The 17,365-nt window shown below is 42.3% G+C and overlaps 1 protein-coding gene across 6 annotated transcripts in view; it reads left to right on the forward strand.

Annotated features, from left to right (window-relative positions):
* The window catches only part of ZDHHC21 (zinc finger DHHC-type palmitoyltransferase 21), a 45,830-nt gene that overhangs the window by 5,809 nt on the left and 22,656 nt on the right, over window positions 1-17,365 (forward strand). For 4 of the 6 annotated variants that reach the window (XM_056521190.1, XM_056521227.1, XM_056521209.1 and 1 more), the window contains 3 exons: window positions 13,726-13,926; window positions 16,402-16,500; window positions 16,929-17,040. In XM_056521190.1, the coding sequence (XP_056377165.1) occupies window positions 13,726-13,926; window positions 16,402-16,500; window positions 16,929-17,040 (412 nt within the window). Of the gene's footprint in view, window positions 1-373; window positions 426-13,725; window positions 13,927-16,401; window positions 16,501-16,928; window positions 17,041-17,365 lie in introns of all 6 variants that reach the window. The other 2 variants (XM_056521181.1, XM_056521199.1) reach the window with 1 other exon arrangement.

The following is a 17,365-nucleotide window of genomic DNA, read 5'->3' on the forward strand; positions in this document are numbered from 1 at the left end:
GTGGTGTGAACCCAGCATAAGGCTCCTTTCACAATACTGTTTTCATCCAGTAGGTGAAGTTTGTTAGGAAGATAGCGGGAGAATATTTTTTGCATGACACATCTTTTTCTCCCGCTATCTTCGGCCCCAATAACGGGACTTATAACAGAAGTTAGAGGAATCCCATTCAAGTGAATGGGATTTAATTTGTCCGTTATAACTCCCATTATGCTCCGTTACAATAACGGATGTTAATGGCAGCCAAAGTAGGAAAAAAAGCCATTAACTTCAGTTTGTAACGAAGCAACTGTCATAGTGTGAAAGAAGCGTAACAATGATTTTCACTAACCAAGTTGTTTTTACCTGTATTAATGCTATTGTTTTGGTCACCTAGAGTTTGGATACTCTTAGATGCGCAGACCACTGCCCGATGCTGCACCAATCTAGTAGGTCATTGCTTGTATAGTGAGGGTGTACACAGCTTAATTATTGTCAGACTAGACAAGTATGTACGTTTTAAAATTGCTTAAGTGAATGCTTAATTTTTCATTTTTCGTACAAATTCGGAGCTATTTTTTTTTCAAATGCATTCGATACAAACTTTACTTCACCCCAAGTGCTCACTAATGAACGTCCGACATCTCCTGATCCAGCCACCGATATATTTTCACCCTAGCACGGGCCCTTTACTTACATATTCAACCATACTCAGCACAGGCATGTGGAAATCCTATCACCCAAAGAAGCCTTAATAAACTGTACAAGGAAATTGGTTGTGTCTTTTAGAATGCTTTCACACAGGTTGGTTATGCGGCAGGTTTTCTATATTACAATGCCAGTGGTGTAAAAGAGATCTTTCTCATGGTGCCTAAAAATTTGTGACCCATGTGAAAGCATCCTCAGGTGTTAAAGGTAGAGCTGGGCGGTATGACCAAATATTTGTATCACGGTATTTTTGTAACTTATGGCGGTTCCACGGTATATAACGGTATTTCTTTCACCCCCACCCCAAATCATGTGACCCATGAGCGCTGTTCTGCTCCCCCACTGCTGTTCTGCTCCCCCCCCAATTAATTATCTGCCCAGCGGGGTACTACTCACATATGTCATCCGCAAGCACTGCCCTCCTCCTCTTTGTTGGGGGCTGCCGGCGCTGGAACTCACTGTACGCCAGTGGTCTCCAACCTGCAGACCTCCAGATGTTGCAAAACTACAACTCCCAGCATGCTGGGAGTTGTAGTATTGCAACAGCTGGAGGTCTGCAGTTTTGAGACCACTGCTGTACGCTGTATTCCTATGCCCGGGCTGCAAAAGATAAAGAAAATGAACTTTAACTTACCTACATCGGCCTTATGCTGAGGACGGGAACATCGGACAGCCGTCAGCCTATCACCGTCCGGAGCGACGTCCCGCGCTAGCCAGTGATAGGCTGAGCCCACTGTCATGTAAGAAGCTCTGGCTGGCTTCTTACATGACGGTGGGCTCAGCTAGGGCTGGGCGGTATGAACAAAAGCGTGTATCACGGTATTTTTTTAAGTGATGGCGGTTTCACAGTATTTAACGGTATTCCACGCCCCCCCCCCCATGTGACCTGGGCGCTGCTTCTCTCCCAACACCCACACCCCCTCACAATTAATTATCAGCTGCGCTGTCCCCACATCATGTCACCCGCGTGCGCTCCTCTGGTCATCCTCCTATGATTAGATCTACACAGGAAAAAAGCAGCTATGTGCTCAGTTGTGACTGAGAATCTTCACTGCTTTTTTTTTTTTTTTTTATTGAAAGCCAAGGTACGTGCTCTCAAATGACCCAAGTGCAAGTAAAAAGTGCAAGTGTTCACACAAAAAAACGTGCAAGAGGATGCGGTCTATCGCAAGCCCTTCTCCAAACGGAGAGAGGCCCCCCCAACAAACCAAACCCTTCGCCTCCTGGCCAAAAGGCACCTGCAAGGTTCTAGGTACGGTGTCCCCTTTCGCCAAAGCCACTCAGGGACCGAAAGTGTTCCCGGCAGACAACTAGGCTTTAACCAGGTTGTCACCAAGGAACCAGTAAAACCGGTTTGGCATCCTACCGAAACAGGATGCCACGGGGTATAGCAGGTAGGTGGGGAACCTAATGGCCACACACACCTCCCCTAGACCGGCAGGAGGGACACCCAGAAGGGCTACCGCACCCTACCAAATCCTAAGAATTTGCAATAAATTCCTTATATACTTAAGAATCTTCCTGCCTGGACTTACCATTTACTAACCGGAGGAGAAGCGCTTTGGAATCAAATCCCCATATTCTGTGTTCCGGATTATGGGTCACACATTTTGAATTTTACCTTGATACTGAGCGTTTAGGACACTCAGAGGGGATCCTGGAGCAGCTGACCTCACGTCCATTGAGTGATTCTACATGCCTGCATAGGTGTTGTGCCCTTAGCACAACGCCCTCCGGTAAGCCTTACACTTGGTTTCCTAAGGGGCTCACCTATTCTGACATATTACACTAGGAGTGCATCTCTTACCTTTTTTTCATCCAAATCCTAAGAATCTTCACTGCTCTTCTCTCACAGCTCACAAGCTCCTCATACAGGGAGGGGAGGTGTGGCTGTACAGCCAGAGCTCTACACCAGACAAAAATCATGTGGTGTTGTCTTGAAGGGAGGGAGTAACTGTCTGAGTGAGGACCCTGTTAAATAGGCAACTTATTGGGCAGAAGGTCACAAACACTTGTTGTTTATTCATTTACACATGAGGTTAGGCCTTTTTTACTCTCCACATGTAATTTGGGTTTTAAGACCTAGTCATAATGAGATCATTGCTGTGGGTGAGATCAGATCCCAGATTTCCTGCCCAGCCATCAATCTTTGCATATATCCTGATCGGAATGATAATAGGATGTTGATTTTGGTTTCCTTCTTTCCTTGAGGTAGCCATAAACATTTAGATAGATTGAACATCCTGTAACCCCTTAAGGACCTGGCCGTTTTCAGTTTTTGCATTTTCGTTTTTTCCTCCTTACCTTTTAAAAATCCTAACCCTTTCAATTTTCCACCTGAAAATCCATATGAGGGCTTATTTTTTGCGACACCAATTCGACTTTGTAATGACATCATTCATTTTACCCAAAAATCTAGGCGAAACTGAAAAAAAAAATTGTGTGACAAAATTGAAGAAAAAACACCATTTTGTACATTTTGGGGCTTCCGTTTCCATGCAGTACATTTTACGTCTTAAAAATTACACTTTATTTTTATTCTGTAGGTCCATACGATTAAAATGATTCCATACTTATATAGGTTTGATTTTCTTACTTCTGGAAAAAATCATAACTACATGCAGGAAAATTAATGTTTAAAAATGTCCTCATCTGACCCCTATAATTATTTTTTTCCCTCAGCAATGTATGAGGACTCATTATTTGTGCCGTGATCTGAAGTTCTCATCAGTACCATTTTTCTTTTGATCGCAGTTTTGGCCTTTGGAATTTTTTTTATGTCTATGCCATTGACCGTGCGGTTTGTTTAATGATATATTTTTATAGTTTGGACATTTATGCATTAGACTATACCACATATGTTTATATTTCTTTTTATTTACATAGTTTTTGTGTTTTTTAAATGGTAAAAGGGGGGGGGGATTCAAACTTTTATTAGGGAAGGGGTTAAGTCACATTTAACTTTTCTTTTTTGCAATGTTATAGCCCCCATAAAGGGCTATAATATGCAGTACATTGATTGCCAGCACTGATCAATGCTATGCCATAGCATTGCATTGATTAGTGTTATCGGCGGTCGATTGCTGAAGCCTGGATCTCAGGCTTGGAGCAATCAATCGCCGATCGGACGTGCAGGAGGCAGGTGAGGGACCCTCCTGATGCATCCTAGCTGATCGGGACACCGCTGTTTCACCACGTTTCGTCCTGAACAACCTGACTGAGCAGCTGGGAATGCCTTTTTTTTTTTTGTTTCATCATCTTTAGCTCAACTTTCAACTTTGATCGATGCGTCTAAAGAGTTATTAGCGCACGTCACCGCGATCGGTGACGTCTACAATTAGCCACGGTTCCCAGCTACCTTTAGCCGCCTGGACTGACAACGCGTGACCCCACGTTATATCGCGGGAGCCGGACGTACAGGTACGCTCTGCGTCCTTAAAGAGTTAACCCCTTGCCGCAAAACGCTGTTTTTAAACGGCTTAGATCTTGCATCATACCCGCTTGGTCCCAGGTGCCATCAGCAGCCAGGACCCCTGGCTAATACCAGACATCGCCAATCAAGCCGATGTCCAGTGTTAACTCTTTAGACGCCGCTATCAAAGGTGATCAGCACGTCATCTAAAAAAGTGCAAAATCTACTGCCGGTAGCTCATAGGGACCGTTGCGGGGAACCTCCTTCCCTGCTGTCCTAAGTTTGAATCGCCCACTTTTTTTCCCATTTTTTTTAAATAAAATTATATAAACGTGTGGTATTGTTGCATGCGTAAATGTCTGAACTATTAAAATATAATGTTAATTTAACCACATGTCAATGGCCTAAACAGAAAAAGAATACCAAAGTCAAGAGTTGCATATTTTTGGTCGCTTCTTATAACAGAAAAAAATTTATAAAATGCGATCAAAAAGGAATATCAAAACAAAAAATTTTTATCTCTAAAAACTTAAGACCATGGTGCAAGCCCTCATACGTCCCCGTATATGCAAAAATAGTTATAGGGCTCAGATAAGGACACTTTTAACCTCTTAAGGACCCAGGACGTACGGGGACGTCCCCGCACCCTGGGCCTTAAGGACCCAGGACGTCCCCGTACGTCCTGGCGTTTTCCGGTCTCTGCCGCTCGCCGGGCAGAGATCGGAACTGGATGCCTGCTGAAATCCTTCAGCAGGCATCCAGGGCAAACGCCGAGGGGGGCCATGTAGGCCCCCCATGTCGGCGATCGCCGCAAATCGCAAGGGAAATCGCCCTTGCGATCTGCGGCGATACCGGGCTGATCGGGTCTCTGGGACCCGACCGCCCGGTAATTTCGCATGATCCCGGCTGTCACAGACAGCCAGGACCATGCTAACGTATAGGAGCGAGGTGGCAAGCCTGCCACCTCCTCCTATACCCTGCGATCTGTCGGTTAGTTAACCGACCAATCGCAGGAGGGGGGGTGGTTACTTCCTCCCGTCCTGCCCGGACCCTGAAAGTCCGGAGAGGACGGGAGGAAGACCGGAGGACGCGGCGGGGGACGAGGGAGTGCTGGGGACCAGCCCCGGTACTTACCTCATCCCTGAAGACCCGGATCCAGACGATGAAGATGGCGGCTACAGGTGAGTTCCTCTTCAGCCGCGGTCGGGCCCTTTACAGCAATGCACGTCGCCGTAAAGCGACATGCATTGCTGTAATAGGACCCTGTAAACTACAACTACCAGCATGCCCAGACAGCCCTTGGCGTCTGGGCATGCTGGGAGTTGCAGTTTTGCAACATCTGGAGGTCCACAGTTTTTGGACCACTGTGCCCTTCCAGATGTTGCAAAACTACACATCCTCAGCATGCCCTTACTGTCCAGGCATGCTGGGAGTTGTAGTGCTGTAACATCTGGCCCTTCAGATGTTGCAGAACTACAACTCCCAGCATGCCTGGACAGTTTTGGCATACTGGGGGTTGTAGTTTTGCAACATCTGGAAGGGCACAGATTGGGAACCACTGTATTAGTGGTCTGCAAACTAGTCCTCCAGATGTTGCAAAACTACAACTCCAAGCATGCTGGGAGTTGTAGTTCGGCAACATCTGGCTCTAAAGATGTTGCCGAACTACTACTCCCAGCATGCCTGAGAATGTTTGGGAGTTGTGGTTTTGCAACAGCTGGAGGCACACTGGTTGGGAAACATTGTTTCCTAACTCAGTGTTTCCCAACCCGTGTGCCTCCAGCTGTTGCAAAACCACAACTCCCAAACATTCTCAGGCATGCTGGGAGTAGTAGTTTTGCAACAGCTGAATGTCCCCCCTGTGAATGTACAGGGTACACTCACATGGGCAGGCGGCTTACAGTGAGTATCGGGCTGCAAGTTTGCAATGCAGCAAATTTTGCGCGGCAGCTCAAACTCGCTGTAATCCCCCGCCCGTGCGACTGTACCCTAAAAACACTACACTACCACAAAATAAAATAAAAAGTAAAAAACACTACATATACACATACCCCTATACAGCCCCCCTCCCTCCCCAATAAAAATGAAAAACGCCTGGTACGCCACTCTTTCCAAAATGGAGCCTCCAGCTGTTGCAAAACAACAACTCCCAGTATTGCCAGACAGCCGTTGACTGTCCAGGCATGCTGGGAGTTTTGCAACAGCTGGAGGCACCCTGTTTGGGAATCACTGGCGTAGAATACCCCTATGTCCACCCCTATGCAAATCCCTAATTCAGGCCTCAAATGCGCAGGGCGCTCTCACTTCGGAGCCCTGTCGTATTTCAAGGCAACAGTTTAGGGTCACATATGGGGTATCGCCGTACTCGGGAGAAATTGACTAACAAATCTTGGGGGTCTTTTTCTCCTTTCACCCCTTATGAAAAGGTGAAGTTGGGGTCTACACCAGCATGTTAGTGTAAAAAAAATAAACTTTTTACACTAATATGCTGGTGTTGCCCTATACTTTTCATTTTGACAAGAGGTAAAGGGGAAAAAAGCCCCCCAAAATTTGTAACGCAATTTCTCCCGAGTACGGAGATACCCCATATGTGGGCGCAAACTGCTCTGGGGGCGCACAACAAGGCCCAGAAGGGAGAGTGCGCCATGTACATTTGAGGTGATTTGCACAGGGGTGGCTGATTGTTACAGCGGTTTTGACAAACGCAAAAAAAAAAAAAAAACACATGTGACCCCATTTCGGAAACTACACCCCTCACGGAATGTAATGAGGGGTGCAGTGAGAATTTACACCCCACTGGTGTCTGACAGATCTTTGGAAGAGTGGGCTGTGCAAATTAAAAATGTTGTACAGCCCACTGTTCCAAAGATATGACAGACACCAGTGGGGGGTAAATGCTCACTTTACGCCTTCTTACGTTCCTCAAGGGGTCTAGTTTCCAAAATGGTATGCCATGTGGGGGTTATTTTGCTGTCCTGGCACCATATGGGCTTCCTAAATGCGACATGCCCCCCGAGCAAAATTTGCTCTCAAAAAGCCAAATATGACTACTTCTCTTCTGAGCATTGTAGTTCGCCCGTAGTGCACTTCAGGTCAACTTTTGGGGTACCTCCATACTCAGAAGAGATGTGGTTACAAATTTTGGGGTGTATTTTCTGCTATTAACCCTTGCAAAAATGTGAAATTTGGGGGGGAAACACACCTTTTTTTTTTTTTTTTTTTAACGTATGCAAAAGTCGTGAAACCCCTGTGGGGTATTAAGGCTCACTTTGTTTCTTGTTACGTTCCCCGAGGGGTCTAGTTTCCAAAATGGTATGCCATGTGTTTTTTTTTTTGCTGTCCTGGCACCATAGGGGCTTCCTAAATGCGACATGCCCCCGAGCAAAATTTGCTCTCAAAAAGCCAAATTTGACTCCTTCTCTTCTGAGCATTGTAGTTCACCCATAGTACACCTCAGGTCAACTTATGGGGTACCTTCATACTCAGAAGAGATGGGGTTACAATGTTTGGGGGGTATTTTCTGCTATTAACCCTTGCAAAAATGTGAAATTTGGGGAGAAACACACATTTTAGTGAAATTTTATTTTTATTTTTTTACATATGCAAAAGTCGTGAAACACCTGTGGGGTATTAAGGCTCACTTTATTCCTTGTTACATTCCTCAAGGGGTCTAGTTTCCAAAATGGTATGCCATGTGGGGGATTTTTGCTGTTCTGGCACCATAGGGGCTTCCTAAATGCAACATGCCCCCCAAAAACCATTTCAAAAAAACGTACTCTCCAAAATCCCCTTGTCGCTCCTTCGCTTCTGAGCCCTCTACTGCGCCCGCCGAACACTTTACATAGACATATGAGGTATGTGCTTACTCGAGAGAAATTGGGCTACAAATATAAGTATACATTTTCTCCTTTTTCCCCTTGTAAAAATTCAAAAATTGGGTCTATCCGAACATGCGAGTGTAAAAAATGGAGATTGTGAATTTTCTCCTTCACTTTGCTGTTATTCCTGTGAAACACCTAAAGGGTTAAAACGCGGACCGAATGTCATTTTATATACTTTGGGGGGTGCAGTTTTTATAATGGGGTCATTTGTGGGGTATTTCTAAAATGAAGACCCTTCAAATCCACTTCAAACCAAAACTGGTCCATGAAAAATTGTGAGTTTGGAAATTTTGTGAAAAATTGGAAAATTGCTGCTGAACTTTGAAGCCCTCTGGTGTCTTCCAAAAGTAAAAACACGTCAATTTTATGATGCAAATATAAAGTAGACATATTGTATATGTGAATAAAAAAAAAATTATTTGGAATATCCATTTTCCTTACAAGCAGAGAGCTTCAAAGTTAGAAAAATGCAAAATTTTCAAATTTTTCATAAAATTTGGGGATTTTTCACCAAGAAAGGATGCAAGTTACCACAAAATTTTACCACTATGTTAAAGTAGAATATGTCACGAAAAAACAATCTCGGAATCAGAATGATAACTAAAAGCATTCCAGAGTTATTAATGTTTAAAGTGACAGTGGTCAGATGTGCAAAAAAAGGCCGGGTCCTGAGGTGTAAAATGGCTGGGTCCTTAAGGGGTTAAACATAATTTTCATACAAAAATGTATTATTTTTTTTTTATTTTTTATTTTTTTTTAAGTAGTATAACAACCTATAGAAGTTGGATATGGTTCTTATTTGCCTGGATCTACACAATAGCTATAAGGGCTTTAAGAACTTTAGTCTGATGTACGATAATTTAACATACACCTTTTTTAGTCTACCTTGGCATTTCTGTTTTTACACTCGCCATATATTATCAGTAACACAGGATGAATTGTATTTCTGAGGCGACTGAGTAGATTATTTCTGAAAGATTGTTTGTGGACAGAAGATATTTCCTGAACAAAAAACTGAGGGAGATTTATCAAGGGATTTAAGCAGCTTTTTTTTTTTTTGCTTACAAAAGTCGCACAAAAAGTCGCTCTTGCGCCTAAGCAATTTTTTGTGAGACTTTTGAGGGTAAGCAAAAAATACCGATCTGCCCTACCTAAGCAATTTTCAGTTTTTTCTTTGTGGTGGACCTGGATTTATCATTGCGAAAGTTGCACATAAGCAAATAAAAGTCGCAAACCCCCTTCAAAAAGTCGCAAGTGTAAGCAAGGTCAGACCTGGCTTACAAACTTGCCTATGACGGCATGTTCAAAAAAGTCGCACAAAAAGTCACAGGTGAGACTTTTTGTGCGACTTTTTTTTTAACTTTCATTTTCACAGGCATGGTGGGACGAGCGGGTAGGAGATGTACAGGAGGGTGACAAGCTTGTCACCCGCCCGCACATTTCCCGCCCACGTAACACTACTACAACTTACTGTGAGGACATGCTGGGAATTGTAGTTGTGCGGCACAGGGGGAGTGTGTTGGGCGGGCGGATGACAAGCTTGTCGCCCGTGCCGCATGACTACAACTCCCAGCTTGTCACCCGCTTGCACATCTCCCCCCAGCCCTGCTGCATGACTGCAGGGATGTGGAATTCCTATCGCCCGACGCCCGGGACAAGCAGTTCCGGGCGCCGGGCAGATGAATTTGTCAGGCCCTTAGCCCGGCTTCGGGCAAGCAGGGCTGGACCTGACAAGTCGCCCGGACCTCTGCAGTCTGTATGGAGCGGGCTGCCGACTCGTGCCCGCTCCATACTCTGCAGCCCCCAGCTGTAAAAACATGTGTCAATAGAACTCTATTCATCTGTCTGAGGAATCTAATGATTCCTCATATAAGTGTGATAGTGTTAAAAAAAAAAAAAAAGTTTTAATAAAAGTTTGAAAGACACACATTAACCCAGTGGTCTTCAAACTGTGGCCCTCCAGATGTTACAAAACTACAATTCCCAACATGGCAGGACAGCCGTTGGCTGTCCAGGCATGCTGGGAGTTGTAGTTTTGCATCATCTGGAGGGCCACAGTTTGAAGACCGCTGCATTAACCCCTTCCATGTTAAAAGTTCAAATCACCCCCTTTTCCTATATAAAAACATGTAAACATAATAAAAATAAACATATTTGGTATTGCTTCGTGCGTAATTGTACAACCTATTAAAATATAACATTATGTATCCCGTACGGTAAATGTATAAAAAATACCAAACCACAGATTTGCAATTTTTATCATATCCCAGAAAAAAAGTTAAAAAGCGAAAATTAGCCCTCATACAGCCCGATATGTGGAAAAAAAATAAAGCTACAGGGGTTAAAAAATGGCAATTAAAAAAATTTGAAAAAATTCAGAATTAGTAAAACATGACGTAAACGATACAAATCTGGTATTGCTGTAATCAGGCGCCTAAAGTATAAAACTAACATGTTACCGCAACCACAAGGTAAATGGCGTAGAAAAGAAAACCACCAAATCTGCTAAATTATCTTTTACTATTTCAATTTCACTTCCCTTAATATATATATATTTTTTTGGTTCAGAGAATGTTATTGAAAAATTTAAAGGTATCCTTATAGTAGGTAGTTATGGCTATTATAGGGCGAGGAGGAAAAAATGAAATGAAGCAAAAGCGAAAATTGGTCCGGACAAGTGGATCGTCATGAGGGACAAGTAGATTTTGCTCCATTTTAGTCCCGTGGACAAGTAGTTTTTATAAAATTTCCACACCCCTGAATGACTACAACTCCCATTATGTCATTACTGTAATGGCATGCTGGGAGTTGTAGTCGATGTGGGTGGGAAATGTGCGGGTGGGTTACAATAAATGTACTAACCTATTTTCTTTTTTTTTTATTTATTTTTTTTTTTATTTACTTTACAGGCTTAGTAGTGGAACCTTTCTTATAGACGGAATCCATTACTAAGCCAAGACTTAATGTTAGCACCAAAAAACAGCTAATGCTAACCCCCAATTATTACTCCAGTACCCACCACCACAGGGTTGCTAGGAAGAGCCGCTACCAACAGGCCCGGAGGGTCAAATATGGCACTCCTGGGCCTAGGCGGTAACAGGCTGGCATTATTTAGGCTGCGGAGGGCCAGTAACAATGATCCTCGCCCACCCTAGTAATGTCAGGATGTTGCTGCTTGGTTAGTATTTGGTTGAGATTGAAAATATGGGGAACCCTATGCCTTTTTCCCCCCCCCCATAAATAATTAGATAATAAAAGAGAAAATGCAAAGGGGTACCTGTATTTTTATTCTCTGCCAGATGGCTACCAAACAGCAACAGCCTAATGTTTCAAAGAGGGGCAAGGACCATTGTTACTGGCCCTCCCCAGACTAAATAATGCCAGCCTGTTACTGCCTAGGCCCAGGAGCACCATTTTCGATGCTCCAGGCTTGTTGGTAGCGGCTCTTCCTGACACCCCTGTGGCGGTGGGTACTGGGGTAACAATCGGGGGTTAGCGCTAGCTGTTTTTGGGGCTAACGCTAAGGCCCGGCTTTGTAATGGACTTGGTCTATTAGACGGCCTCCACTACTAAGCCTGTAAAGAAAAAAAAAAAAAAAGTTTAAAAAACTTTTCTTTCAACCCCCCCCCCCCCCCTTCTTTCTTAAGCAAAAAACCGCTGGTCATCGTAGTACACCAAATTTGAAGTAGCCCACAGGATAGACGGATCTGAAATGAAAAGGAAAAACAAACAAAAATTGGGTTAGTACATTTAGGCTAGGTTCACACTACGGAATTTCCACCAGCAATTCCGCTTTGAAATTGCAGGTAGATATTCCGCTTACTAAAATGTATAATGTAGTGAATGGGTTTCACTTGGGTTTCACTTCGGAATTTGTGAATAGAAAATCTGCTTGAATATTTCTGCCTGAAGAATGGCATTGCTCATTCTTTAGGCGGAAATACTGCCGAAACACATTGCAGTCTATTGGAGACTGTAGTGTCCGCGTGGTCCTAGCTCCGACATAAGCAAAACCAAAGAAAAAATGTTTGCTTACCAAAGAAAACAATGATAAATGTCCCCCTTTTATAGGTTTAAATTTTCAAACATGCCCGACTTCTTTTCAGACACTAGAAGTCATCGGTTGACTGAAAGAATTGTTCGTTGTTTTGATCTTGGTTGAATGTGTCCGTTGTCTTTAAAGTGGTATTTCAGGAAAAAACTTTTTTTTTATAGGTCAACTGGCTCCAGAAAGTTAAACAGATTTGTAAATGACTTCTACTAAATAATCTTAATCCTTCCAATAATTATCAGCTGCTGAAGTTGAGTTGTTCTTTTCTGTCTGGCAACAGTGCTCTCTGCTGGTCTCAGGAACTGCACAGAGTAGACGAGGTTTGCTATGGGGATTTGCTTCTACTCTGGACAGTTCCCGAGACGTGTCATCAGAGAGCACTTAAACAGAAAAGAACAAATAAACTTCTGCAGCTCATAAGTACTGAAAGGATTAAGATTTTTTAATGGAAGTAATTTACAAATCTGTTCTTTCTGGAGCCAGTTGAGATATATATATATATATATATATATATATATATATATATATATCTATCTCAACTGGCTCCAGAAAGAACAGATTTGTAAATTACTTCCATTAAAAAATCTTAATCCTTTCAGTACTTATGAGCTGCAGAAGTTTATTTGTTCTTTTCTGTTTAAGTGCTCTCTGATGACACGTCTCGGGATAGATATATATATATATATATATATGTTTTTCCCTGGATAACCCCTTTAACTTTAATGTGTATGGGCACATTTTGGAGTTGCTTGAAATAGTAGGTATGCCTGGAGTTAAATTGGCAATGATATATTTTTCATTAATGAAATCATTAAGGTGCAGGCAGCAATTGTATGGTTACCACTAGAGATGAGCGAATTTACAGTAAATTCGATTCGTCACAAACTTCTCGGCTCGGCAGTTGCTGACTTTTCCTGCATAAATTAGTTCAGCTTTCAGGTGCTCCGGTGGGCTGGAAAAGGTGGATACAGTCCTAGGAGACTCTTTCCTAGGACTGTATCCACCTTTTCCAGCCCACCGGAGCGCCGCAAAGCTGAACTAATTTATGCAGGAAAAGTCAGCAACCGCCGAGCCGAGAAGTTCGTGACGAATCGAATTTACTAAAAGTTCGCTCATCTCTAGTTACCACCATATTGTTGACCCCAACATGTACAATTTCAGCCCAGAGCCAAGTGCTTCATTCATTCAAGGTCTGTATAATGCTGCTCTTAATACTCTAGGGGTTGTCCACAACCACAGGGGGTGTTGATTGTTGAGGGGTCTGAACAGAATCCTGTAAAACGGGATCCCCAGTATTCTGTCGGAAGGGTGTGGTGGTCACACATGCGCACACTGCTGCTAAAGAACTGGCAAAGATAGCGGAGTATCGGAAAAATTATCAAAACCTGTGTAGAGGAAAAGTGGTGTAGTTGCCCATAGCAACCAATCAGAGCTCTTCTTAAATTTTTTAGAGGCCTCTTAAAAAAAAGTGATCTGGTTGCTATGAACAACTGCACCACTATTCCTCTACACAGGTTTTTATAAATCTCCCCATATGTGCATGTGTTAGCGACTTCATGTAAAACTCCTAAGGTGTACCCAACCAATGTTAATCTTGACTTTTTACACCAGAAACCAACCAGTTTTATAAATGTAGTAATTTTTATGGAGCACAATGTGTATATTTAATCTATCTATCTTTTTTTTTTCTTATACAGATTACTCCTTTTTAGATTTTTCCTGGGAAGAGAACAGACTATGTACAATGGGGCTACCCATACACTTTGTTGCTGATCCACAAGGATGGTGCTGTGTTGGGGTTATCTTTTTCATTTGGCTCTACAACACAGTGTTTATTCCAAAACTCATCCTCTTCCCACGCTTTGAGGAGGGAGACTTAAACGCTGCTGCAATATGGGGTAGGTTACACAGGTTGGTTCTAGGTGCTTGCTCCATATATCTCAAGTTTAGTAAAGAAATGCCCACTTAATGAATTAATTTGTAGTGGTTTATTTTATTGTTCTAACATTTTCAAGTTAAACCTTCATGCAACCATTGAAGAGAGTTTGAAATCCCATCCCAATATCCTGTTGCTGCAGTTTTGATGGTGTCCAGTTCCTGCATTCGTCTTATACAGACTGGAATGCCATTCAATGGCCATAGAGATGACCTGCCTTGTGCAGTAGGATAATAAACTGTTACAACAGATGATGGAAATCCTTATGATATCACACATAAAATAGGGAATACTTGGGCATTATCAGATCCAAAATATTTTTATGTTGTTACAGGTGAAAATTAAAGACCATTTATTAAAAGACTATTTAATAAAGCAAATGACTCCTGAAAATCCCACTACTAGAGGTCCTCATATCTACTGGGACACTAACCAATCCGGCAGCAGCATCAGCTTGTCCATCAGTAATGGACAAGAGATGACTCATGAACAAGGCTGCATGAGCAGACACATCAATCACCTCCCACCACCACAAGGGAGGGACACGGGACTTTCACTCCCAAGGAAAAATGACAACTCACAGATTTACAAATATGTGCAGTGCCAGATAGCGTACAGATGGCAATATACACTTACACAGTGTTATCACATTATATCAAGCACTATTATCCATAGGAAGCATAAAAGATATTTGTGACTGCATGGCTGATAAGAGTAAGAAAATTACATTACAGTACATGTGCGAGCACAGGCCTGGGATCTGGCTATTGGGTAAAATGGCTATACCTTGTGGAGCATGCATGCGCCAAGTAAATACAGTCCCTACTGATGCATTGATTGATGTGAATAGAATGATAAATACACAATTAGAAGCAAAAATAAATAAATAAATAAATATCCTCTGTCTCCATAGATGAGTTTATTTCTCAGTGGATTATGGAGAAAGATTTGAAATGTCACGTGTTTCTGCAGAGTCATGAATCGGAATTTCTGTGGCAGATGTTTCCGCCACGGAAGGTCCAGTTAAAAACAATGTGAGCCTGCTGCAATGGAATTTCCCAGCATTGTAAAATGCAATGTGTAAACGCAGCCTTAGACAATGTAATGTTATTTAGAGCTACCTCACTCTTGTAAGCTTATACTACTCCTACTTGTTTCTCCAATAAATAAGGGGTAAATGCAGCACATTCACTGTGAACATTTTTTGCAACAAATTGTGCATTTTTATTTTTTTGGAGGGGGGGGGGTGGGCTGTGGGCTGTTGAATGTCGGGTCAATTTACATATTCATATAGACAATGAATATGTACAGACAATGAATCTGTAAATTGAGTAAGTGACCCCTCGTTGGACTCCTGTATACCCAGACTATAACTCAGATTTTTTTTTAACTATGATTTAAACTTTGTGTGACTGAAGAAGCTTTTAACCACGTAGGGACCCAGGGCGTACAGGTACGCCTTCGCTCCCTGGCACTTAAGGACCCAGGACATACTCACCACAGCGCAAACTCCTAACAGGAAACTTGCCGTAACCCGCCGTAAATATGAAGATTTTGAATTTTCTCCTTCACTTTGCTGCTATTCTTATGAAACACCTAAACGGTTAACACTTACTGAATGTCATTTTGGATACTTTGATGGGTGCAGTTTTTATAATTGGGTCATTTGTGGGGTATTTCTAATATGAAGACCCTTCAAATTCACTTCAAACCTGAACTGGTCCCTGAAAAATTCAGATTTTTGAAAATGTTGTGAAAAATTGGAAAATTGCGCCTGAACTTTGAAGCCCTCTGATGTTTTCCAGAAGTAAAAACATGTCAACTTTATGATGAAAATATAAAGTAGACATATTGTGTCTTCCTTATAAGCAGAGAGCTTCAAAGTTAGAGAAATTTTCAATTTATTTCCTAAAATTTTGGAATTTTTCACCAACAAATGATATAAGTATTGACAACAATTTACCACTAGCATGAAGTAGAATGTCACAAAAAACAATCTCGGAATCAGAATAAAAAGTAAAAGCATCCCTGAGTTATTAATGCTTAAAGTGACAGTGGTCAGATGTGCAAAAAATGGCCTGGTCCTTATGGTGAAAATGGGCTGGGTCCTTAAGGGGTTAAAGGAAGGGAAGTCTATATGACCAATGTTAGCAGTGTATCTTGTATGTACTACTTGTACATTAGAGAATTATTAAAAGTAGGAATTCCTGGCTAATCTAATAGTTTCGACGATGGAGCATGCTACAGATAGGGATCTGATGCCCAAAGGGTGCATTTTATGCTGCCTCAACCGCAAGTCGGGTGATTCTTTGTGGCCTCTCCTTCCCTACCAGGCTTAATTGATAGACTTCTCCCTAAAACAGGGAGAGATCACAGTATTGTAGCAAAGAAAATGCATATAGGTTTGGTGATTGTTATATATTTTTGTGTCTTTCAGCTTATTATACAGCTTCTGTTTTTTGTGTGGTTTCACTTTTAAGAGCTTCCACTGCAGATCCTGGTAAACTGCAAGATAGTCTTAAAATCCCCCTTACAGGTAATGGTAACTTACAAATGTTTCTACTATATGATGGCAAGTTATCTGGGAAAGCTGGCAAACTTTAAATTACTTACCGTAACCCATCTGTAGCCCACGATTACATTGTGGAGATACAGATGGGTCCCCTAGACCCCAGGGATTACCGGTATTTAATGTTTAACTGCTGTGATCGCTATTAAGCTAGCTTCGATGTCCTTCAATAATTGCAGATGCCAGCTACTGAAACCAGCAGGCATCTGCCGGTTATGACGTGGGCCAATGCCATATTCCCCTCACCCGACCCATGACGCACTATTACATCATAGTTTGGGAAAGGGTTAATGGGGCTTCTTTATATATGCAAACATCTCAGAAATTCCATCAAAATCAAGAAACCAAAAGAGGTGGATGTTTAGTAACAGTAATAACTTTTGTACTTTCCATAGAAAAAGAATTTTGGGAACTATGCAACAAATGTAATATGATGAGACCGAAACGCTCTCACCACTGCAGTCGATGTGGACACTGTGTCAGAAAGATGGATCACCATTGTCCGTGGTAAATGTCAAACAATTTTTAAATCCTTTTATTTGATGATGATCCCATTAGATACCGTATTCATCGGTGTATAACACACACTGGCGTATAACACGCACCCCCATTTTAACAGGGAAATTTAAGTAAAAAAAAAAATAAAACTTCAAATAAATGACTTGGACTAAATGCCACATCATCTCCCTAACTTCGTTTTCTTCTGCACCTCAGTTTGGTCCTGTCCCCTCCACTGCCACATCATTCCTTCCATTTTATCAGTGTGCCACATTTACCCCTCTCATTGCCACCCCCATGTCTCATCATCCCCCATGTCTCATCATTTCCCCCT

The sequence above is a fragment of the Hyla sarda genome, chromosome 1 (assembly GCF_029499605.1).
Source record: "Hyla sarda isolate aHylSar1 chromosome 1, aHylSar1.hap1, whole genome shotgun sequence".
Taxonomy (NCBI): Eukaryota; Metazoa; Chordata; class Amphibia; order Anura; family Hylidae; genus Hyla; species Hyla sarda.